The sequence below is a fragment of the Bos javanicus genome, chromosome 19 (assembly GCF_032452875.1).
Source record: "Bos javanicus breed banteng chromosome 19, ARS-OSU_banteng_1.0, whole genome shotgun sequence".
Lineage (NCBI taxonomy): Eukaryota > Metazoa > Chordata > Mammalia > Artiodactyla > Bovidae > Bos > Bos javanicus.
In genome coordinates, this window is record NC_083886.1 from 64,148,480 (window position 1) to 64,174,973 (window position 26,494).

The 26,494-nt window shown below is 42.4% G+C and overlaps 1 protein-coding gene across 7 annotated transcripts in view; it reads right to left on the reverse strand.

Annotated features, from left to right (window-relative positions):
• The window catches only part of CEP112 (centrosomal protein 112), a 330,761-nt gene that overhangs the window by 292,187 nt on the left and 12,080 nt on the right, over nucleotides 1–26,494 (reverse strand). For all 7 annotated transcript variants that reach the window (XM_061393053.1, XM_061393051.1, XM_061393050.1 and 4 more), the window contains exons 3-5: nucleotides 25,993–26,183; nucleotides 23,924–24,096; nucleotides 1,232–1,322 (exon numbers count right to left, since the gene is read on the reverse strand). In XM_061393053.1, the coding sequence (XP_061249037.1) occupies nucleotides 1,232–1,322; nucleotides 23,924–24,096; nucleotides 25,993–26,183 (455 nt within the window). The remainder of the gene's footprint in view (nucleotides 1–1,231; nucleotides 1,323–23,923; nucleotides 24,097–25,992; nucleotides 26,184–26,494) is intronic.

Here is a 26,494-nt window from a genome sequence, read left to right on the forward strand (position 1 = left end):
AGTGTCTCTTACATCTCCTGCGCTGGCAGGTGGCTTCTTTACCACTAGCTCCACCTGGGAAGCTCCTAGAAAACCTCACTGCTGCTGCTACAGAGTCGTTTCAGTCGTGTCCGACTCTGTGCGACCCCATAGACGGCAGCCCACCAGGCTCCTCTGTCCCTGGGATTCTCCGGGCAAGAACACTGGAGTGGGGTGCCATTTCCTTCTCCTGAAAACCTCATTACTAACAAATAAATCTATCTATGGTCATTTATATTATCTGAAGTAATGAAAAATACACTAAAATGTTCTTCATATTTTACTAATTTGAAATCTAGAAATTAACTAGAAACTAATTTAGAAACTAATTAAAAATTTACAAATTTCTATTGAACAAAATGTTGGGTTTACTATTTACACTGTATTAAAATTCATTATTGCTTCTACAGTTGGTCCCTTGCTTTTTGAATGTTTGTGTGTGTGAATGAGAATATCTTTTAAAATGTACCTCCCTTGTTTATTTTTAATAAATATGATGATTAATAATAAACTCACAAATATTTAAAATGTGTTCCTCTTTATATCAAGAGGCTTATTAAAGTTCCAAACTGGAATTCCCCGTCACTGAGAAAACGGAAGGAATTATGTGTAGAGCAAACGTGCTAAAAAAGTCACGCATCACGCATGGCTTGCTTGTAACTAAAAGGCTGTAACCCAAGACAAGCCAGGCCTGTGCAAGGATGGAGGCAAGCAGGCAACAGCCTTCTCTTCACGAAGCTCCCTAGCTCCACGTTCAAACAGTATCGATGCAGAGTCTAACATGCAAGAGAGGTATTCATATTTCAGGAGGTGAACGGTCCACCTTCACCAGAAAGGAAGTGTCCCCTACTTCACTACAAACCAGTCCCATTTCTTAAGTTTATGACCACTGTGTGTCTAGTCATTTTTATATATACACAGAGAAAAGGGGGATAACCAAACAATGAAGTTTTTCAAAGTTATTTTTCAGTACCCAGGAACAATGGCAGACTCCTAGACACGATGCTTCAGAATGGCAGGGAGAGCAGGAGGAGCACGGCAATGTACCCAGCACGTCCCTCTCCCTGAGCTCAGGACACCCACCAAAACCATCAGACTGCTTACTGTCTGTCAGGAATCACAGGAATTTAACAACACGAAACTAAAAATGTGCGGAGGTATTTTAAAACAAGAAGAAAACAAACAGAAAAGCAGGAGTGAAATCTGATCTTACACAGTCCTGTGGGGTGAGGATCTGTCCATCTTCCCTGTGGGTTGGACTTGTAGACTGTGATCTGGGTTGGAACTTCGCAATGCATTGTTCCCTATTAAGAGACCAAAACAGCCACAGTCAGAACTGGGGGAGTTCAGAGGACACGAGGGCATTAAAACCTAGGACTACCATGTTTTTTTTTCTTTTGGAAATGAGATGGTTGTTTATATTAACAGTGATATTTCAATAGCAAAGGAAAAAGAAATACAGATAATAACCACTTGTATCTCACATTTTACTTCAATTAGGTCACACAACAAATAAAATGTCACCTAAATGTCACATGCTTTCTTACAAACAAATGCTATTGTCAAGTGGGAGTATAATAAACCACAGGTATTTCCCCTTTTTCTAAGAGTAGGAAGAGACGATTTAAAGCGCACCCTCTCAGAGGAGATCACACTTTAAAAGGCTGGCAAGTTTCGTTGGATTCATGTTTCACATTAAGATGAAGTCTTAAAACACACAAAATAACAAACTTTCATGCAGCTGAAAGTCTGAAAATTCAAAACCATGTCAGAAACCACAGATAAATCAAAGTCCTAAATTTTAAAATATGCCATGTTAATTCAGGTAAAATATGATAAGCACAGCATAAATAGGAAAATGGTTTAAGCTTCCAGATGAATTTGAACAAAAAAGATTTTCCTCCAATATAAAATATACCAAATATACAAAATGCCATTCTCCGTATTCTACTTTAGCCTGAAGTCTCCCATATATTTTTATTCCAGCTACTGCAGTGAAAGCCCCATGATGACAAACAACTGTTCTCTGAATGGCTCCTTCAGGAGACACAACATGAAAATGAACCACTGTTGAATGAATTAAGTCACTGACTTTCTACTTCTAGCCATATCAGGATTTCCCTCACAAGCTGTGGGTCATACTGTTTCCAAAAGACAGAGCTGTAGTTCAGAAAGACAAGGCTAAAATGAATGTGGGTTTTGGTAGTTAACACTGACAGAACAACATTCCTTAGACTAGTTACGAGGTAATTTAGAATGTCTGAAAAAAAGCTGTTTTAAAGTGAGCTGTGGATTTTTTATACCCTTAATCAATAGTCCAGATATCCAAACACTTAAGAATAAATTAGAAAAAGAAATACAGTGACATTTTGAGGATAATCTCATCAGTCAGTGTGCCTGAGCTGATAAGAAGCTCTTCAAACTTAGTATGTGGGAGAGACACCTGCTACATCACACCAGGTGGTGGCTGCACTTTAAGAACAGATTAAACAATCATAAAAAGAGCTCTGCTAAAAAATTGAAAAAAATGCTTAAATATTAAAAGTAATTCTTCTCACAGAAAATATTAATGAAAAAGAGGACTGAAACATTCATCTATTTATTACACAGGGCGCATACATAAACCAGCACGTCCTCTCCAGTCGCGGGCAGCCGTCCTGAACCAACCCAGCTCTCTCCCTCTCAGCGAACTTGCCAGGGGAGCCACAGCGTCCTTGTCCTGCCCTGCCCTGCCCCTTCCTGTCACCCTGTAGGTGCTGAGCGTGAAGTCAGCGGGAGCAGAGGAGCCCAGGCGGTCCCCACCCTGCCTCCTCTCCGTAAAGGTGCCGCGTGTGCTGGCTCCACGGAGCCCCCCCTCCCAGTCCCACCGGTGCTCCAGACGCTCCTGCACCGCCCACAGCCAAGCCACCCTGAACATGCCCAGACTCTGAGCCGGAAGCTAGGCAGGCTTTTCTTCCTCTGCCCACCTCACACAGGCTCTGATCCCTGAGCTCTGTGTCCAGCCTTATCTATTTCTCTGTCATGTGCTTCCCTGCTCAATTTGGTGTGTACCATTAGTTTCCAAATCACAAGGGGAAACTCATCACCAATCTTCATCTCTAGTCCAACCTGTTCTGCTGGCCTCCAACCCCGCTACAAACACACACTTAACAGCCCTCCTTCCAAGACTGAGTGCATTCCGTGTCCCCAGCACAGGCCAAGTGAAGCAGAGACCACCCAAGTCAGCTCCCTGCAGAGGCCGCTGAGCCAAACACGACGGACGCCAGTGTCACTGCTGAAACACACACGGGGCACCAAGCACGGGGGCTCCATTCCTTGCTACAGATAATGACGCCGGATGGGAACACAACTGACTGCTGCTCTGAGCTGCAGCGGTCAGTGATGGGGCCAAGGTCACGGTGAACAGGGGACAGAGGGCAGGAGGCAGAGCTTCACCCCCCGTTATCCTGCATGAAGAGCAGCAGGTGCCGTCTGCCCCACAGACGAGCCGGTCCAGGTGCTCGCAGAGACCGCCCACAGCTGGCAGGGGGCGCGGTGGCAGAGGCGCCAGGGTTCCCGCTGTGGTGCCGGAAGAGGGAATGCTAACACTAACACAGAAAGCGAGATTTCCGCGTACTAGTGAGGGTCCCCGCCAGGAGAGCGCCACCTTACTCCTCTGAAGGGGTAAGACTACGGGAAATACAAAGCTCTTCCCTGTCGCTTCTTCCCAAGGCTAACGTTCTGTTAGTCACTCAGTCATGTCCAATTCTTTGCGACCCCATGGACTGTAGCCCGCCAGACTCTTCTGTCCATGGGAGTTCCCAGGCAAGAATTCTGGAGTGGGTAGCCATTTCCTTCTCCAGGGGATCTTCCCGACCCAGGGATTGAACCCGGGTCTCCTGTATCGCAGGCGGATTCTTTACCATCTGAGCCACCAGGGAGAGGTAAAATATGTCAACGGAAATCCAGAAACATCCTCCCAGCACCTTTGTTGATTCCAGATACTACAGAATCACAGACTTGTAACTATAGATAACGAGATAAGTAATGAGATGTAAGATTTAAAAGTCTAAAAAAGGTCTAATTGAATGTCCTTCTGCTAAAGAAACATAATATGCATAGAAAGTTTCTAAAAAGTCTTTTTAATTTGTTTTCAGTGTGATTCAAGTACACATTTCAGATAGAAAAGGAAATAAACAATCTGTGATCATAAAAATGTGCTTAAAAATGAAGAATGTGATTACCAAATTTTAAAAAACCCCAATGTAAGAGAATGACACATTAAATACAGCATAAAAATCAAACCAGCAACTTAGAAAACTAGTTCAAGAGATATTCTGAGAACACACAAAAAATAAAGGAATGAATATAATATGTGAAAATGTAAGAGATAAAGAAAATAAATTCAAAATACCTTACATCAAAATAATATGAATTCCAGAAGCCTTAAATATAAACAGAAACTAGGAAAATAGTAATTACAGAAATAGCAATGACAATGCCAGTTAAAACTGCATTTTAACTGGAGAAGAGCCTAAAGGAATAACCTAGGACATCTCTTTTAGCTCAGACAAAAATGAAAAAAAAAAAAAAACCCAAAACGTAATGCCATGCTATTGCCAAAAAACACCACAAGTAAATGTTGCTGAGGATGTGGAAAAGAGGAAAACCTAATACCCTGTTGATGGGTATGTAAGTTGGTAGAGCCACTATTGAAAACTGTAAGGAAGTTTCTCAAACTAAAAATAGAACTACCATATGATCCAGCAATTTCACTTCTGGGTATATATGCAAAGATGAAAAACACTAATTCAAAAAGATACATGCATCCCAATGTTCATCAGTTCAGCTCAGTTCACTCACTCAGTTCTGTTCAGGCGCTAAGTCGTGTCCAACTCTTTGCAACCCCATGAATTGCTGCATACCAGGCCTCCCTGTCCATCACCAGCTCCCAGAGTTCACTCAAACTCACGTCCATCGAGTCGCTGATGCCGTCCAGCCATCTCATCCTCTGTCGTCCCCTTCTCCTCCAGCCCCCAATCCCTCCCAGCATCAGTCTTTTCCAATGAGTCAACTCTTCACATGGGGTGGCCAAAGTACTGGAGTTTCAGCTTTAGCATCATTCCTTCCAAAGAACACCCAGGGCTGATCTCCTTTAGAATGGACTGGTTGGATCTCCTTGCAGTCCAAGGGACTCTCAAGAGTCTTCTCCAACACCACAGTTCAAAAGCATCAATTCTTTGGTGCTCAGCTTTCTTCATAGTCCAACTCTCACATCCACAGATGACTACTGGAAAAACCATAGCCTTGACTAGATGGACCTTTGTTGGCAAAGTAATGTCTCTGCTTCTCAATATGCTATCTAGGTTGGTCATAACTTTTCTCCCAAGGAGTAAGCATATTTTAATTTCATGGCTGCAGTCATCATCTGCAGTGATTTTGGAGCCCCCTAAAAATAAAATCTGACACTGTTTCCACTGTTTCCCCATCTATTTCCATGAAGTGATAGGACCGGATGCCATGATCTTTGTTTTCTGAATGTTGAGCTTTAAGCCAACTTTTTCACTCTCCTCTTTCATTTTCATCAAGAGGCTTTTTAGTTCCTCTTCACTTTCTGCCATAAGGGTGGTATCATCTCCATATCTGAGGTTATTGATATTTCTCCCAGTAATCTTGATTCCAGCTTGTGCTTCTTCCAGCTCAGCGTCTCATGTACTCTGCATAGAAGTTAAATAAGCAGGGTGACAATATACAGCCTTGACGTACTCCTTTTCCTATTTGGAACCAGTCTGTTGCTCCATGTCCAGTTCTAAGTGTTGCTTCCTGACCTGCATACAGATTTCTCAAGAGGCAGGTCAGGTAGTCTGGTATTCCCATCTCTTTCAGAATTTTCCACAGTTTATTGTGATCCACACAGTTCAAGGCTTTGGCATAGTCAAGAAAGCAGAAATAGATGTTTTTCTGGAACTCTCTTGCTTTTTCCATGATCCAGCAGATGTTGGCAATTTGACCTCTGGTTCCTCTGCCTTTTCTAAAACCAGCTTGAACATCAGGAAGTTCACGGTTCACGTATTGCTTGGCGAATTTTGAGCATTACTTTACTAGCGTGTGAGATGAGTGCAGTTGTACGGTAGTTTGAGCATTCTTTGGCATTACCTTTCTTTGGGATTGGAATGAAAACTGACCTTTTTCAGGCCTGTGGCCACTGCTGAGTTTTCCAAATTTGCTGGCATATTGAGTGCAGCACTTTCACAGCATCATCTTTCAGGATTTGAAATAGCTCAACTGGAATTCCATCACCTCCACTAGCTTTGTTCGTAGTGATGCTTTCTAAGGCCCACTTGACTTCACATTCCAGGATGTTTGGCTCTAGGTGAATGATCACACCATCGTGATTATCTTGATCATGAAGATCTTTTTTGTACAGTTCTTCTGTGTATTCTTGCCACCTCTTCTTAGTATCTTCTGCTTCTGTTAGGTCCATACCATTTCTGTCCTTTATCGAGCCCATCTTTGCATGAAATGTTCCCTTGGTATCTCTAACTTCTTTGAAGAGATCTCTAGTCGTTCCCATTCTGTTGTTTTCCTCTATTTTTCTTTGCATTGATCACTGAGGAAGGCTTTCTTATCTCTTCTTGCCATTCTTTGGAACTCTGCATTCAGATGCTTATATCTTTCCTTTTCTCATTTGCTTTTCGCTTCTCTTCTTTTCACAGCTATTTGTAAGGCCTCCCCAGGCAGCCATTTTGCTTTTTTGCATTTCTTTTCCACGGGGATGGTCTTGATCTCTGTCTCCTGTACAATGTCATGAACCTCAGTCCATAGTTCATCAGGCACTCTATCTATCAGATCTAGGCCCTTAAATCTATTTCTTACTTCCACTGTATAATCATAAGGGATTTGATTTAGGTCATACCTGAATGGTCTAGTGGTTTTCCCTACTTTCTTCAATTTAAGTCTGAATTTGGCAATAAGGAGCTCATGATCTGAGCCACAGTCAGCTCCCGGTCTTGTTTTTGCTGACTGTATAGAGCTTCTCCATCTTTGGCTGCAAAGAATATAATCAACCTGATTTTGGTGTTGACCATCTGGTGATGTCCATGTGTAGGGTCTTCTCTTGTGTTGTTGGAAGAGGGTGTTTGCTATGACCAGTGTGTTCTCTTGGCAAAATTCTATTAGCCTTTGCCCTGCTTCATTCTGTATTCCAAGGCCAAATTTGCCTGTTACTCCAGGTGTTTCTTGACTTCCTACTTTTGCATTCCAGTCCCCTATAATGAAAAGGACATCTTTTTTGGGTGTTAGTTCACTCACTCAGTTGTGTCCAACTCTGCGACCCCTTGGACTGCAGCACACCAGGCCTCCCTGTCCATCACCAACTCCCGGAGTTTATTCAAACTCATGTCCATTGAGTCAATGAGGCCATCCAACCATCTCATCCTGTGTCATCCCCTTCTCCTCCCGCCTTCAAACTTTCCCAGCATCAGGGTCTCTTCAAATGTTCAGAGCCCCTGGCAAATACCATTCGACTTTGCCTCTCTGAATTTACACTTCATTCATGTAAGTGGAATCAGACAGGGTTCCTCACTGTAACTGGCTCTTCTGCCCTAGTATAATAACTTCGAAGTTCACCCATGTTGTAACATGTGTCAGAATTCCCTTCTTTTTTAAGGCTCAGTATTACATACTACCGGAGAAGGCAATGGCGCCCCACTCCAGTACTCCTGCCTGGGAAATCGCATGGATGGAGGAGTCTGATAGGCTGCCATCTATGGTGTCAGAGTCGGACACGACTGAAGCGACTCAGCAGCAGCAGCAGCAGCAGCATTACACACCACATTGTTTGTGCACTCATCCACTGGCGGACTCCTGGGTGCTTCCGTCTTCTGACTGCTGCAAATCATGGTGCTATGCACACGTGCTCGGGCCCTGTTCTCAGGTATTCGGGGTATATCCCAGAAGTGGGGGTTCTGGCTGCTATGGTTATTTTAACTTTCTTGACGAACTGCCAGTGATGTTCAACTACAGCTGAACTATTTTACATTACCACCCACAGTGCACAAGGGCTCCAGTGTCTCCACGTCCTTGCCAAACATGTAGTTGTTTGCTCATTTGTTTTGCAGTAGACATCCTAATAGATGTAAGGTTTTGATTGCATTTCCAGAATGATTAGCGATCATTTCTTTGCAGAAATGTCTGTTCAAGTCCTCTGCTCATTTTTCAATCAGGTTGTTTTTATTGTTGTTGAGTTGTGAGACTTCTTACATATTCGGGATACCAGTCGCCTTTTCAGACAGGTCATTTGTAAATACTTTCTCCCATTCCATGGGCTGCCCTTTCACTCTGCTGACTGTCCGTTGACGCACATAAGTTTTTAAGTTTAAGGTAGTCCAACTTATCTAGGGCCTTTGGGGTTGCTGGCTGCGCTTTTGGTACATATCCAATAAATCAATGCCGACTCCACTCTCACGAAGCTTCCTTCGTATTTTCCTCTAAGAGTTTTGCGGTCTTAGATTGTACCTTTAGGTATTTGATCCACTTTGCACTAGATTTTGTATGTGAAAAGGAAGAGTCCATCTGCGTTCTATTGCACGTGGATGTCCAGTTTTGCCGCATCGTTTGTTGAAAAGACTGTCCTTTTCCTGCCGGACGGTCTTGGCATCCTTGTCAGCATCGCGTGCCCATGTGTGCACAGGCGTGTTTCTGGGCTCTCCATCCCAATCTGTCCACATGGCTGTCTTTACGCCTGTGCCGCACTGTTTCCTCTTTTAATTTTATCCGATCATTTATTTGTCCATTCATTCATATATTCCTTCAGCAAATAACTGAGTGAGCAACTGTGTTCCACGGTATAGTGACAGGTCTTAGGAATCCAACTGCGAACAGGGTAGAATGCACCCCTCAAGGAGCTTTGTGAAGAGGAACCACAGACTGATATCAGAAAACACTACACCCCTTTATAGTTTGGATAAGATCATTCTCAGTCTTTGTATCCTCTTCATAAAACATGGAATCGTAAGAAGAAAAACACTTTATTGATTGCTACACAATACCTAAGAGTGGTGGCTTCTACACGACTATTGCTGGCAAACTCTGTGCCTCCTTTACCAAATTCGGGCGGAGTGTTTCAAGTGTCGAGGGGATGCTCACGTTCACACTAGTGTCCGTCCTTTGTGGGCTGCCCTGGTGGCTCAGTGGTAAAGAATCTGCTGCCTGCAATGCAGGAGATACAGGTTCGAGCCCTGGGTCGGGAAGATTCACTGGAGAAGGAAGCAGCAACCCACTCCAGTACTCATGCCTGGAGAATCCCATCAACAGAGGAGCCTGGCAGGTGGCACACAATGCAGTCACAAAGACTCAGACACGACTCAGCGACTAAAGCAACAACTGTCCTTTGTACAGAGCTCGGCACGGGCACACCTCCTCTTTGCTCCAACAAGTACCTAATACCAAGTACGCCTGCAATGTCCAAAGGCAGTGTGCGCACACACACACTTTTGGCGCTCACTCTCCAATGATTATAGCGTTTCAGTGTAGCTAGGCAACAAACTTTTAATTAAAAAACCGCTAGTTATTTTTATTTAAAATGCAAAAAAAAAAAAAAAAAGTTCTTTCATTACAAAAGACAAAGCTGGCCACAGATCTAGCCTCCCACGTTTCCCAGCACAAACACTGGACGTGAACTTTGCCACCGTGTCCAGGTCATGCTGCCCTCCGTGCGTCTCAGACCAGCATTGGCACTGACTGTCCTGCACAGCGGCCTGCACGCCTGGGCTGGGGACTCCATCCTCGATAGACCTCAAATCATACTGACGGGAAAGGAGCCTAAGAGCACAGCTGTAGCACTTCTGATGGCTTTTCTCAACTCTAGCAATTCATACAGCCACTTCCATCCTCTTTTTCTTTTCCACACCTCTTCAGTCTGTATCGGGAGATGCAAGCTCCTAACAGAGCAGGTAAGATTAAAACCGCATATGGTGCAGAAAGCTCACTTTATCCTTCGGAGATAGCACCACTCTGTTTTGATGACTGTGACCATGTGGTAAGTCTTGAAATTAGAAAATGCTAAATCCCAGCTTCTTCTTTTCCAAAACTGTTTTTGCTATTCAGTGTCACTTGAGATTCCATATAAATTTTAGGAAGAATTTTCTTTTTTCTGGAAAAAAAAAAAAGCCACTGGAATTTTGATAGGGATTGAGTTATATCACTTTGGGTCATACTGTGCATCTTAACAATATTAATTCCTCCAACCCATGAACACAGGATGTCTTTCCGTTTACTGCAGTGTCTTTTTAAATTTCTTGCAACGGTATCTTGTATTTTTTTTTTTTTTTTTTTAGTGTACAAGTCTTTCCCCTCCTTGGTTAAGTTTATTCCTAATTATTTTATCCTTTTTGATACTATAGCAAATGAAACTTTTTTTAAATTTCCTTTTCTGATTGTTCACTGTTAATGTATAAAAATGCAACTGATTCTTCTGTGTTGGTTTTATTAGTTTTCCATTGAGTTTTCTGTATCCAAGACCACACCATCTGTGAACAGAGATTCATTTCTTCAATTTTGATGACTTTTCTTTCTTTTTCTTGCCTAATTGCTCTGGCTAGTACTTCCGGTACTATGTCAAATGGCAGTGATAAGAGTGGGCGTCCCTGTCTTATTAGTGCTCTTAAAGGCAAGGCTTTGCTTTCACCATTAAGTATGCTATTATCTGTGGGCTTCTCATATATGGCCTTTATTATTTTGAGGTAGTTTGCTTCCATTTCTAGTTTGTATTTTTATCATGAAAGGCTGTTAAATTTTGTCACATCTTCTTCTGCATCAATTTCTGAGATGATCGTGTGGCTATTTCCCATCATTCTATATTATAATGAGGGTTCCATTTGTCAAATTCTCCTTGCATTCTAGGACTACATCCCACTTTGTCGTGGTGTGTAATTCTTTTAATGTGCTGTTGAATTGTTTCCTAGTACTTTTCTGAGGAATTTTTTCGTCACTGCTCACCAGGAATACTGGCCTGTCGTTTTCTTTTCTTGTGTGTCTTTGTGTGGCGTTGGCACCACAGTAATGCTGGCCTCACACCATAAGCCTAGGAGTACCCTCTTCTCTTAAGGAGAAGGGGTGCTGAGTCTTCTTTGAACGTTTGATAGAATTAACCAGAGGATAAGACGGTGAGATAGCATCACTGACTTGAGCAAACTCCGGGAACAGTGAAGGACAGGCAGCCTGGCGCTGTAGCCCGTGAGGTCACAAAGACTCAGACACGACTCAGCACAACAACAGGACTCACCAGTGAAGCTGTCTGGTCCTGGGCTTTTCCCTGGTGGGAGGTTTCGAAGACGGCTTCAGTCTCCTTGATTCCATGCACTACAGTCCATGGGGTTGGAAAAGATCAGACACGACTCAGCGAATTTCACTTTCAGTCTCCTTACTAATTGTGGGTCTGTTCAGATTTTTTCTTCTTCGTGATTCGGTCTGGGTAGATTGTGTGTTCTTTGAAATTTATCCACTTCATCTAGGTAATCCAATGTGTTGGTTCACGACTGCTTCTTGTACTCATTTATAATTCTTTTTATTTCTGTAAAATTGGTGCTAATGTCCCTTCTTTCATGTCAGATGAGTCTTTTTTTCTAGACAATTCAGCTAAAAGTTTCTCACTTTTGTTAATTAAAAAAAAAGATCTTGATTTCCTTGATTTTCTCTAATGCTTTTTCCAATATCTATTTTGTTTATTTCTACTCTAATTTTTATCATTTCCTTTCTTCCGCTAGCTTCAGTTTGTTCTTTTTCTAGTTACTTAAGATATAAATTTAGATTGCTGATGTGCAATCTTCCTTCTTTTTTCACATAAGTTTGACAACTATAAATTCCCCACACAGCACTGTTTTTACCACATCCCCTAAGTTTTGGTATGTTGTGTTTTCATTTGTCTCAAAATGTTTTCTAACTTTCCAACTGAAATCTCCTTTGCTTGATTAAGAGTTTGTTATTTAATTCCCACATATTTATGAATTTTCCAGTTTTACTACAGATAGTGATTTCTAGTTTCCCTACACACACAGGATTCACAGGAGGCCTACAAAGGTTCTGAGAAAATCATACTAGCAAAATCACTGCTCTTGGACCAGAAAGGACAGAGTAAAAGTGAGAAGGGGCCACTGGACCCCCGAATTCTTCTGTCAGGAAGCACACCAAGAGAGCCGCCTAACTGCAGACACAAAGGGTAACTCAGAGGTGGACTCAAAAGCCTCCTCCTACTTGGAGGAGCCAAGAGACACAGAATATCATATCCAGGTTTTGAGCTCTAATTAAGGAACTTTCCACATTTGCCCAACTGGGCTTCAGAATTTCTATGGACTCCTTTGTACCTCCTTTTTAGAAACGTCTATAGTGATTATTGTATGTTGGGTGTGTGGGAAGCAGGTAACTATTGGAATAGACATTTCTCCAAAGAAGATATACAAATGGGCAGTAAGCACATGAAAAAATGCTCAGCATCATTAGTCATTAGGGAAATGTCAATCAAAACCATAATGAGATAGATACCACTATATGCTCATTAAAATGACAAAAATCTAAAACAGTGACAATATCAACAGTTTAGAATGTGAAGAAGCTGGAATGCTCATGGGAATGTATGGCACTGCCATTTTAGGAAAGGGTTTGATTCCCTAAAAAAGTTAAAAATAAACTTACCACACAACTCACTGCTAGATATCTACACGAAAGAAATGAAAAACAAATGTCCAAGCAAAAATATGTATATGAAAGTCCATAGTAGCATTTTTCAGAACAGTTAAAAGCTAACAATCCAAATATCTATTAACTAGTGAATGGATAAAGAAATGTGATACACTCATCAATGAAACACCATTCAGGAATAAAAAGGAATGAATTACTGATACAGTCTTCCCAAACTGATCTGCAGACTCAATGCATTCTCAATCAAAATCTCAACAGGGGCGTGTGTATGGGCATTATAAAAACTGGCAAGATAATTCTAAAACTCATATGGGAATACAAAGGACCAAAAAGAACCAAGGAAGTCTCAAAGAAGAGGAAAGCTGGAGTACATGCACTCCTCTGTGAAAAATCAAGACTCATTTTCAAGCTGCAGTAACTAAGGGGTGAAGCATCAATACACAGACAGACAAAGAGGCCAAGGGAGGGGACGGGGTCCAGAAACCCAAACAAGCAAGACTTCCTGGTTTACAGTAATGGTGTCAACCACAGCAGTCGGGAAAGAACAGCTTTTCTAACTGTTAATGGATCAAATGGCCATCAACTATCCACAGGAGGGGTGGGGGGATGACTCCTACCTCACTTTATACATAAAACCCAGCTCCATAAGTAGCACAATCCCAAGGGTTAAATAAGGCAGCTTCTAGAAGGTAACAAGGCACATTCCCATGATCTTGGAACAGGCAAGGCAAAAAATCTTAAACAACACACAAAAGAACACAAACAATCCCAGATGACTGACTAAAAATAATTTACATTATAATTGAATATTGTTCAACAGAACAAATCAATGAAAGTGGGAGAAGATACCTGCCGTATGTGTATCCAAGAATTTGTTGATGAATACATAAAGAGTTGTGACAAATCTATGGAGAAAAGACTGACGAACCATTTTTATTACAATGTGGACAGAGACAAATTGAGCTTCGCAAAAGAAGATACCCAAATGGCTATCAAGCATAGAAAATATCAATATTATATCAAGCACAGAAAAGCCCAATATCATCAGTAATGAGGGAAGATGCAAATGAAAACCCACACTCACTATACTAGAATTTAGGCTAAAGCTGGAGAAGCTGACAAACCAAGAACTGGTGAGGATGTGAGACAGACTTTTAAACCCTCCTGGTGGCAGAGTAAACTGCACAGACATCGTGTGAAACTCTCTGGCAGTATCTGCCGCACTTACACCTCCAGGTAAATACAGTGTGCTTACCGGCACCAGAAGACGCAGGAAAGAATGCTCACGGGGTTATCCGTAACCGCCAAAAACTGGAAAAACTCCCAAACACCCAATAACGGGCAAAATGGATATAGAAATGTGACGCATTCACACAGTATTAAAGTAAAATAACCCAGTGCTAAATGCAGCAACATGGACCAATCTCACAACACAATGTCAAGCAAAAGAAGCCAGAAAAAAGTGAGAACACTGTATGATCTGAAAACTAATCTGTGGTCATATACAGCGAACAGCTCTGGGGGGATGATATATGACTGGGAAAGAGAGCACGCTTTCTGGAGCGCTGGCAACGGTCTCTGTCTTGACCTGGAAGAGGACACACAGATGCAGCCACTCCGTAAAGCTGCATCAAGCGTCACACTGCAGATCTGTGAGTCCTGATGTCATGTTATACACCGACTTTAAAAGTTTCCTACAAAACAAAGAATGAACTACAGCTGTATTTATTAACATGAATGAATCTGAAAAATACAAGAGAAGGAAGCGACCTTCAAAATAATACATACAGTAGGGTTTCACTTACACGCAGTTTAAAAAAGAAGCAAAGAAATACTTAACACAAAATACAGGACACTGGTCTTTCAGGAGATGGGAAGCAGAGGCACCAAGGCAAAGGGCGGCAGAAGGTTTCCGGGATGCGGCAAAGTGCTGCTTCCCGGCCGGGTCAAACGTACAGGGATGTTTATTTTATAATGGTCTTTAAATGCATTTTCACATAGTTTTTACATACATGCTATGTTTCACAGTTGTAAAACACTTTAAGACTAATACAACTACTGTATTATAAATCAGAAAACTAAAATGAGAACTTTAGGTTTCATGTCTTTGCATTCATCTAAGTAGCAATTAATACTGTTGTATACCACCTGCAGAAGTCTTCTTACCGTATTGCTAACATCAATGAAACATACAAATAACTAGCAACAACTAATACTACAGTAAAGTATGAAATAACACTGAAAATAAGAAATGAAAATACTTTACAAGGATCCACAACATATTTATTTTAATATTTCAAAGGGAACTTTATTAGGAATAAAAAGAAAAACTATATTTTAAAAAGTGATATGCCTGACAAAACTAAAAACTGACCAGAGATTCATAAACTTTTTAAGACTTCATATTTTTCCCATTTACTACTTTAGAATAACACATTTGACTTTTAATTTAAAAATAGAAACCATCTTTAGAAGTCAACACATTTAAATCCATGTTTATTAATATATCTCTGGTTTAACAGTACCAACATTCCAGAAAGTATTTTAATTCCCTTTAAATTGTTACACAATACACGTATAAGCTTACTGTCATCCTTTTCTGCTTAAAAGAACATCAAAAGTAAACTGTTCAATATTATGATCTCACAAAAAGAAACTTGTGAAATAAAAAGATACTTATTACAAAGCCCCACTCATCAAAAATGTTTAAAAAAGAAGGAGTGACTAAATTTGTCAAAAACCTGACTCAATGAAAAAAAATTTAAAAAGCCTAAAAGAAATGCCAGGTCATTATCTTCAGAGCCGCATCTCAGCTACAAACTGTTGCTGCTTGGCCTTGTCTTGGTAAATACCTAAGAAGAATATTTAATTAGCACATCACTGTTGAAAATTAGCGAACAGTTAAGTGGTCCCACGAGTGTGTGAAACGCACTGCTGGATTGAGGGTCCTAAGAAAGAGGTTCTGCTCCTCCTTGGTGAGGCAGTCTTACTTCCACAGCTCAAGGTTAAACGTCCAGCTGACAAACGTCCATTCTAGCAAAAAGACCACATCAGTCAGATCTGTTCCACACTAAACGTTCTCTCCAAACAAAAGGATGAAAAAGGCTGATCCTTCTTTCAGTAAATTAAGGGAATTGATCAATCTTTCTCCCAAACAGACCAGTTGGGGAAGCTCCTCTGAAACCTTAGGCTGACCAACTGAGACCAACCACTGACCACAAGTGATCCTCACCAATGAGGGGAGACACCTGCCCAGAACAGTCTCCCCTGGGCGGAGGCGGCTGAGAGGTGCCAACCCCAATGCCCCCTCCCTACCCGCCTTACCACCCCCCAGAGAGCAGCTCCCCGTCTGCCAGGAAAACCAGGTCTCGACCTCCAAGCCCCACACGCTCTCTGAGTTAATTAAAGCCGAACATTCCATTCCTGGGGGATACACTGGCCACCCTTCGTGTGCTTGCCAGCCACGTGTGGACGGTGGCTGCTACGCTGGCCGGAGCAGCCGCAGACGCGTCACACTCCAGGACTCACTACCGCACCGCGGCAGGACACCCATGATGCACACAGATACGAACACGCGTGAGGCACCGCTGCAGACAGATCTCTGCCTCATCAACAGGGCGATTCTCAACTAAAAGGAACGCGCTGCTGTGAATACTGAAGGATATTGTACCATATGTAACCCTAACCACCCCAGCCAGTGGACACAAACAAGCCCAAGGAAGGGAATGATCAGCTCCCCCAGAAATTCATCCAGCAACTCAGAAGCAGGGGCCATTCACAGGTCAGTGTCATTTACATATAAAAATGGTGCTGAACAAATTAAGAAGAGTCTGTCTATTATGTTGTGTGAATATACAGACTAAAAATTAACTCAATATTTTTAAAGCGAACATGTTTTTTCACATGGATCGACATATTCAATTGGAAGCACAAGCACATTTTCGTTACTTGATCGCCATCTGCTGGCAACGTGTTTAAACTGCAGCTGCAAGCGAAGGGCTGGCTGTCCTGGGAGGCACTTGGAAAGGGCACAGAGCCTCGGCTTTTCGCCACAATCATTACTGGAAAACCACATGTTAAAGAGGATCATTGTAAAGCAAATCATATTTTCCATACGGGCAGGACTATAATTAGATTCTTCATTCCAGACTAAAACCTGGCATGAAATAACCCATGGAAAGATCTCATTAAAGCAAGATGCAGAAATTAGAGTCCTCTATCCCCATTTGAGGAGGGCATGGCAACCCACCCCAGTATTCTTGCCTGAAGAACCCCATGGACAGAGAAGCCTGGTGGGCTACAGTCCATGGGGTCACAAAGAGCTGGACATGACTGAAGTGACTTAGCACGCAATCTCATTTAAAACAGGATAATTATTCCCCAAGTCCTTTCTTAAACGTGTGAATGTATATGCTATTTAAAGGACATGACATGAATTAAAAGATACAAGTTTTATTTATACAAAGTCAACCTAAATCTAATATGGTAAAAGTAATACATGTTTGCAGTCATCAGTCATATCCTACTCTTTGCTACCCCGTGGACCATACACACCCCCTCCCGCCATGTTCCTCTGTCCACGGGACTCTCCAGGCAAGAATACTGGAGTGGGTTGTCATTTCCTCCTCCAGGGGATCTTCCCGACCTAAGAATCGAACCCACATCTCTTACATCTCCTGCACTGGCATCTTACATCTTCACCACTAGCGCCACCTGGGAAGTAATAATTCTGCTTGCACGTTCCTAGAATTTGTAAGCATTCTGGATCGTGATTCTTTATAAAGTGGCATCTAAAGAAATCTGAACTACAAATGCCTTCTTTTTCAACAACAAAGTCCTCCAAAATGACCAGAACTGTCTTTCTTCCATGCGAAGCAGCGTTTAAAGGCTGGGGTTTATTCGACATTACTCTCTGCTCTCTCCTAACTCATAACTTTTAACCAAAATTTCAAGTTAAAAATAATGTGGCATTAAATCATTCTTTTTCATCTTTCTTCACCCCATCTTATCACTTTGGTGATAAGCTACCAGACCACATCATACTTGGTTGAAAACTCATAAAAATAATTACCAGCCATTACAAAGAAGCTTCAAAACATCCTCCACAGAACTGTAGGATAAGAATACAACCTACTGTCTTTGTGTCTGTCTTTGGAATAATGCACACCAAGAAATACATGGAGATGACAAGAACTGAAGCCTGGTCCTACACAGGCAGCTTCTAACACCTGGTGTGGGGAAATGTTTAAAACCAGGGCCAGCCACACTGTGTTCCCTCTGTTCTGGAAAAGGGGACTTGCTGAGTTGTCCAAATAAAGATTGCTTCAAAGCTTCTTTTATTTTCACTTTATTTATTTCTAATTTCTTTGGCTGTGCTGCGTGGCTTATGGGATTTTGGCCCTGGCATGATGAGTCCTAACCACTGGACCACTAAGGAGCTCTCAAAAGCCTCTTCTAAAATACTACTCACTCTCTTTATTCTGAGAATGTGCAGGATTCACACTTACAATCAGAACCCTTCTGCATAGCCATTAATTTCCTTTTCTCAGGAACACAAAACGACTTTTAAATTGAAAATAATTAATGACCAATGGATTTAAGACAATACTTCTGGGAAGAGTAGATCATGAGAGCAGCAGCAGAAGAACCAAGCTAACAAGCAAGCCCACGTGAAGGACCCCTGCACCCTCAAAGGTGGGGAGCGGCGGGCCCCATGTCAAAGGCACCAGGCGGGGCTCCCCCACCCTCGCTGCTCTGAGGTCAGCACTGCCACCTCCCTCTCACAAAGGGTGACACGGGGTTCGGAGAAAGGCAGGAACGTGCCTGAGGACATGTGGTTGCCAAGTGTCAGAAGTGGTATCTGAACAGAGGCAAACTGCCTCGTTTCACTCAACCCAGAAATGACCACGAGCGAAGGCACAGTCGCCCGAGACTGCTAACGAAGCGCAAGGCAGGAAAAGGGATTAAAGTGAAGTTTCTGTATTTGCTGCAAAAAGTACTCGTGCCTGCATGGTCTACCAGAAAGAACACAGGGTCTGGAATCATAAGACCTAGATTCCAATTCTGCATCCGTCACTGGGGAGTCTATTGACCTTACTGAAGCAGTAACCTCCTCAATAAATACAAAGGACAACGGTGTCAACCTCACAGGATTCTAGAGGACAAAGTCAGGTAACTTACGAAAGATTTCTAGAATAGTATTGGCGTACAGTAGGTGCTGCATAAATGTACAACTTGCCTCACTTGCTTCCTGTTTTAACAAACTAGAAATATTAGTGTAACCCACAAACACTATCTATTGGGAAAACTTCATCCTTCTGTTTAAATCTGTGTATTTGCTATGCTGGTTAGATTCATCAGTGTGCATCACTAATCTAAATAGTGTGTATGGCTGAGTATTTTAATGAGAGAGTATTTTGGAAAGCAACTTGACACTCCCTATCAAAAAATAAGTGTGGTTATTAAAAATAACAGACACATGTATAAAAAAAGTTTTTAACTTTCCACACCAGATTACCCCACTCCCTAAACGTAAAACAGCTTCACACACGGCACCCAGAAATATTCCACACACGTGTGCACAGACACATCCACATGTCCTTTAAGAGACAGGCACACACAGACGGAAGCTTACCACACTTTTACGTACTTTTTTGAACTTCACACACCTGAGACATCGCTCCATGCTGGCCCAGGCATTTTTCTGTACCACTGCACAAGATGTAGAACCTACTAATCCCACCAACAGCTCATTATATGTTTCACTGTTCCTGGCCACAGAGTCAACAACAGCCCAAGTACACACAGGTTCATCATGATACATGTACCAGGATGTCAATAGGACATACTTTGTAATACCAAAGCATCACCAGCAACAGAGACAGATTAGTTACAGCAAATCTACACTATGGATTATCATCTGTGTTCAAAAAGATGACACAGGTCACGTGACACAGGATTAAAACACAGTTAAGTGACAAAAGAACTTACACGAAGCACGAGCAGACTGACAATCTTCAGTTACACATCTGTGGGCACGCGTGTGCATGGGGTGATTCACACCAAGTACTGACGCCCGTGACTCTCATGGCGAAGTGGAGCGAGAACACGTTTTATCCTCACAGTCCTACACTGAGATTTTTACAAGAATGCACCACGTATGACTGCACAATCTTCTAAGATGAGGGTAAAAAGTATTAGTCATCTCCTGCTGCATGACCGACTACCACCAACAGAGCACTCTGAACACCACCCAGGCTCCTCCCAGTTTCCGTGGGTCAGCAGTGCGGGCGCGGCCACGCCGGACCCTCTGCGCAGGGCCGCACGAGGCTGCGCTCGGGGTCTGCCCAGGGCCGGGTCCCCACCTGGACGGAGGAACCCACCTTGCCTGCGGTCACGGCTGTCAGTAGCTTCACCTTCTTCGGGCCATAGACTCAGGGCAGCCCGCTCCTCAGCAGCAAGGGAGACAGCATGCCCCTAGAGCGGGTCTGCACGCAGGGCAGTCTCCAACACCGCCAGGAACTCCCTCAGCCCGTCCCCTCAGCCACATTCTACTGGTGAGACGCCACTCACAGGTCCGGCCCACACTCAAGGAGAAGGGACCATACAAGGCTGTCACCACCCAGAGCAGGGTCCTGGGGCCGCCTGAAGGTCCACAGACACCGAGGGCCTTTACCGTCACTCAGTGCTAAGCGCCCGAAAGATGACCAGGAAGGAATTCACATGGATGTAACTCACAGCCGTCCAGCTAAATGAAATTACCCAGACTGTACAGCGGAGAGATCCAAGTCTCCAGTCCCACTAGTAACATTTTGTAAAATCATGCTCCAAACTCAAATATAACCCAGATATTTCACTGTCAATAAAAGAATAAGATATTTGATATAAAAATATAATAAAAGATCTCTAATAATATTGCAATGCAATTTGGAAAGTGGTTTTTCTAAAATAAACTAAGGGTAATAATATAATCTTAAACCAAGAACTATGAAAAAGGAAAGCAAAGGATAAAGCCAGGACAGGACTAGTCATGCGTTGAAACTGAAGTGAAATGCTCAGGTTACTAGCGTGCAGTGCGTATTTGAGGAGAAAAGCATGAGAATCAGCCTGATGGCGCCAAACCTCACCACACGTGTAATGCGCCTAGGACGCGGCCACGCGACGCGCGCTGCAGGAGAATAAAGGCGCGGAGACGCCCACCTCTACTGAACAGGAGTCCTGGCAGAGAGGCTTCAGAAGGCCTCTGCGTCTTTAATAGTATGGAAAGGCCAGGACACAAACAGCAGAATCTAAAGTGCCATGAGAAATACTTCACATACAAAAAGGCCTAAGTAAAGCAGGATTTTATAAAGTGATCAAAAAAGAAACACTAAGGGGGAAAATCTTTTAAGATTAAAGAGGTTCTTCAAAGGACAAGTTGAAGTGGTTGTAAAATTTATGAGGCAGCATTAAACTTCAGTTCTAAGTAACAATAAATTATTCACTATAAAAACATACATGTGTCACATATTATAAGCCTCGTAAACTTTTTAAAACAATTTCGCGCAGAACTGATGAGATGTATTAGGTCAACATGAGCAGATTCTAACTTTTTCATTAGCACAGTATGACCACTCAGAGCAAAGGATCAACTCTAGAAAAGAAGTATGAAGACAGACCATCAGTAGCTTCTACCACTGCTTATGAGCTGATCAAACACATTATGTATTTGGCCTTAAATTAAGTGTACAGCCTTTAGGTAAAGTAAAAGTTAGTTTTATTTTTAAGTGCCTTTATGTATGTAAAATTACAAATATCTATTAAGTAATATACATGCAAATTAAAAATTGTAAACAGATTGAGTTAAAAGCATGTAAGGAAAGATACTGTTATTTGGCCTTGCTGCTGCTGCTGCTGCTGCTGCTAAGTCGCTTCAGTCGTGTCCGACTCTGTGCAACCCCAGAGACGGCAGCCCACCAGGCTCCCCCGTCCCTAGGATTCTCCAGGCAAGAACACTGGAGTGGGTTGCCATTTCCTTCTCCAATGCATGGAAGTGAAAAGTGAAAGCGAAGTCGCTCAGTCGTGTCCAACTCTTCGAGACCCCATGGACTGCAGCCTACGGGGCTCCTCCGCCCATGGGATTTTCCAGGCAAGAGTACTGGAGAGGGGTGCCATTGCCTTCTCCATATTTGGCCTTAGCCTTAGTGAAATTCTAATGCTTGACTAGAAAGACAGTTGTCTTTTCCAGTTCCTTCATTTTCTTTTACAACTTCATCAGAAATAAGAAGGCTAGGAAACAAACAGGCATCTCTAGCCTATATCCATACATCTCTTAACTTCTAAAATTTATCCCGCCTTCAAGTTTTTCTAAATAATTTTTAAAATATATCCTCGTGGCCTATTCTCTCTGCCCCAACATATCTGTCTGAAAGAGGCTTTGCACAGGTGAAATTCAACAGGAGTCCTGGCAGAGAGGCTTCAGAAGGCCTCTGCGTCTTTAATAATATGGAAAGGCCAGGACCCAAACAGCAGAATCTAAAGTGCCATGAGAAATACTTCACATACAAAAAGGCCTAAGTAAAGCAGGATTTTATAAAGTGTGGCCTAACCACCCACTCCCAGACTCCTGCGCACACTCACCAAAGACTAAGACTCGGGCACGTGCCCTCAGTGCCTGCCCAGGGCACGGCGAACCTGCAAACAGAAACACAGTGCCTGAGCTGTGAAGCTGCAGATCCAGCCCGAGGACAGGGGAGCGCCTGTGCACTTGAGAGCGCAGCAGAGACGCACAGAGCACGCGTGCGCTAACAAGGCCCCCACACAGACCTGGGCTGTCAGTGAGGCTCCTCTGAAGGGCTGAGTACGAATGGAGGACTGTCTGCTGTTTCCATTAATTACTTATTTTATAACCAATAACGAAAGCCTCAAACTCAAGTACTTTTCATTGAAATGTTATTTTATTATAAGTGAGCGACAAAGAGAAATGTTACTTGTTAAAACCGTAGAGATTTTACTATGGTTTCATCGCCCAGAAAAGTTACTGAGTAATATTTGAAGAATATTATCACCATATTTCCTCCAAGTTGATCCTCTGTTCTGAGAGACAAAAGTCCTATTCACCTGGATTCCCTGGAGGCCACAGGTGCACCTCCTGTCCTGAACCCTAGGCTTCCTAGGAAAGCATCTGCCATGGGCTCATCTGCTCCTTCCTTTTTATGCTTCTGACACGTGTCCTAGTTACATCGCCTCTTCCTGTTCTGCCTCTCCATATTAACTTATTTCCCCTTTCTAATAAAAAAACTTCACAGGGACTGGATCTCTTGCTTTACGTTCATCTGTTCTTTTCCACCATAATATGTGACGTCTGAAAAACATAACCAGACTACATCAACCATGAAGATGTTTCAAACTACTAGTGAGATTTCTGTACCCTTTAAGGAATAAAGCAAAAAAAAAAAAAAAAATAGTAGTAGAAAAGAAAGATTACATTGTTAACCTAATCAAATTCCAAAAATTAAGATTACTACGGGAATGGTGAGGAGTGAAGCAGAAGCACGACACGTCAGCTGATGCCATCCAGTACGCCAGTGTCTCAGGGAACAGCGCCAAACGCAGAACTCAGAATGTGATTAAAGTCCAGTTTAAATCTATTCCTCCTAAAGGCCAAAAGCTATACTACAACAATAATTGTTTTATCGTGTACTTAAAATTCAGAAATTCACTTTTATTTGTACTAAAAATCGCATTTAAGCTTATATCTAGTAAGAAAGCACATTTTAATGGGGTTTATGTTTGCATTCATTATTCTATTAAATCCAAACAAATATTGTTTGGTGAGGGGAGAGGAAAGAAATTCAAGCATAAGCTTCAAGATGGATATGGAAGATGTTGTATTTTGTTGAAGTCACTGAAATATTCTCAGTTCATGCTTGTCCCAGAGGAAAACAGAGAACTATGTTACTTACAGACTTTCAGTCACCATTTCCCAAGCAATGGGAAGAGAAATAAATATTTAATAGATATTCAAAAATCACTTAAAAATGTAATATAATCTTCAATATACAATCAACGGAAAAGCAACATTGTCATTTTACCTACATGACATTCCTTCATAGCCCTCAACTTCAGCAAAAACATAAAGTAAACCAACTATTTACCATTTAAAAAAAAAAAGGAAATATGGACTGTATTAACCAGTACCAAAGAGAAGCCAAATGATGAAACGTGCGTGGACTCCCGGGCTCGGGCGTACCTGTGGACGGCGGTCGGCGACTGCACCAAAGAGTGGTCTTCTCCAGAAGACAGCTCCCGGGATTCGCTGAGTCTGCGCTCGCTGCTCCCCAGCTCACCCACCACCCAGTCCGGCAATCCATCCGCGCTGGACCCTTTCGCTTGTGCTGGATTTGGTTCATCAAAATAGATGGACTGATTTTTAAAAATTAGAAAAATTATTCTTTCAAAATGTACTATATAATGAAATGATCAGTTAAGATTTCCATCAAGTTTCAACTTTGATAACAACCTTTCAAATACTCAAGTTTAATTATATAAAAATGCATCATTCAATGAAATACTGAAATACATAAAAATGAATGGCTCACATTTTAGTTATAGCATGTTTAAATTTGATAAATCATAAAATTATATGGCAGACACATGTGATAGTTATGATTTATATTACAAAAGGAAGATTAGCTTTCTGAAAAGACAATGAAAAGGTCATTTTTGTGCTCTCTGTGATCATTACTCTGTGTGCATGCACACACACACACACACACACACACAAATCAGTAGGCAGAGAAACCAAAATCAGTAAAAATCAGAAAAAATTTAGAAACCTCTTCATCATTAGTAATAACAGAGTTGAAGACCTAGAATTTAGTTCTGGCTATGCCACGACCTAGCCGAAAAATCCAAGACAGGTCTCTAGGCTTCTATGTTATTATTTTTATTTATAAACTAAAGCCCTTTCCTATGATCCCATACTATGAGTGTGAATGGGAAAACATGATACAGTACACTTGTATTTCAACATCTGAATATATTTCAGAAAATGTTCTATCTTCGGTCATTAAGAAGAAAGACACCAGCCCATTTATTTCTCCTCATGGGAGACAGGCTTCATGACAGATTTCTGAAGAAAACTCTGCATATAAAGTTTGCATTAACTGTAATCCTCCCAATCCTACTCAAAAAATTCTCCAGGGGCTGTTTTCTAGGGAAGGGTGACACACGACCCTCTATCCCAAGTCAAACAAGCACAGCTGTTTCTTTTTAATTGAGGAAGTCCCTTCAATGCTTAATCAATGATGAAGTCAACTAACTACGACCCCAAAGACTACTGATCTTAAGGAAACGCATGGCCATAGTTTAACACATAAAGCAGAATCTCATCTGGCACTCTGCCACGAATAACAGAGATTCCTATCTAGGGTGCAGCATGCCTCTTGACGGAACTTTGGTTTAACTGATAAAATAGAGTCAAGTCTTAGAATATACCACACAGAAGTTTTGCAGGGTTTTCTATTTTTTAATAAATATGTATCTATCAGCGACCACCAACACCTACAGATTTCTCAAGTACCCAAACACCACATAAACCAAGACCTACTTCACAGTTACGAGGCCCAAGACAGTGAAGACTCAGCCAAGCACAAGGACAAAGCTGACTTTCGATAATGAAATCAAGTACAGAAAGTCACTGCTGAACTCTAAATTATTGCCACTTTATTAGATTATCAAAAACCTTAGACGTCATTCAGTCCAACCTCTCATATACATTAAGTAAAACATATTCGCTGTTCAGTGGCTAAGCTGTGTCTGACTTTGAGACCCCATGTACTGCAGCACACCAGGCTTCCCTCACATTCACTATTCTGAAGTTTGGTCAAATTCATGTTAACATCCAGAAAGCTTCAGAAGCTAGAATTTACTGACATCTATACATTATTAGTGTAATCCAGTGAAAATTAGTGGGAAATGAAGGCTTGAAAATTAATTTTAATTTTTAAAGAAACAGTGCAGAATACTGTGGTGACTAAATCAATTAAGTGTAGTCCCCTTAGAGCCCAATCTCTAATTTTCATTCAAGGTGGAAAAAACTGAATCAGGGAGCAAAAAAATTGTTTTAGCTAACACCTATCTAGGACTTGTGACTTAACAAATGACCCTAGGGTCCTGTGTGACCGGGCCCTCGGGCGCCCCCGCCTGGGCATGGGCAGTAAGGCGCTTGGCACACACACCTACCATGTAGGGAGGCAGGGCCCTCGGGCGCCCCCGCCTGGGCATGGGCAGTAAGGCGCTTGGCGCGCACACACCTACCATGTAGGAAGGCAGGGCTCTGAGGGTCCCTGGCTCCGGGCGCTGCGTGAACGGGCCCTCGAGCACCCCGCGCCGGAGCATGTGCAGCAGGAGCTTGGCGTACAAGTTGCGGTTCTTCCTGCCCGGGATGCCGGTGCCGGTGCCTGAAGGCTCACACAGCTTTCTGATCCAGAGTGCACACCGCTGCCGTTCTAGACACACACAGGGGCTGTTAGGCTGCATTTCTCAGAAAACACATTCCCTTACAGACCCATAAAACATCTGCTCTCGTCCATTGCAGGGGCTAGCAGATCTTTTCTGAAAAGCACCAGACAGCGAACATTTCAGTTTTGCAGGCCCAGGTGATCTTCCACACAACGTCTCAAGTTTGCAAGAAATCCCCTGCACCACACATCCACCGGGGGTCACGGCTGTTTTCTAATCAATCTTCACAGAAAAGGCTGCAGGCGGGATGTGGAAAGGGGCTGCAGTCCGCCTCCGCTGGGCTAGTTGACCTTTATCA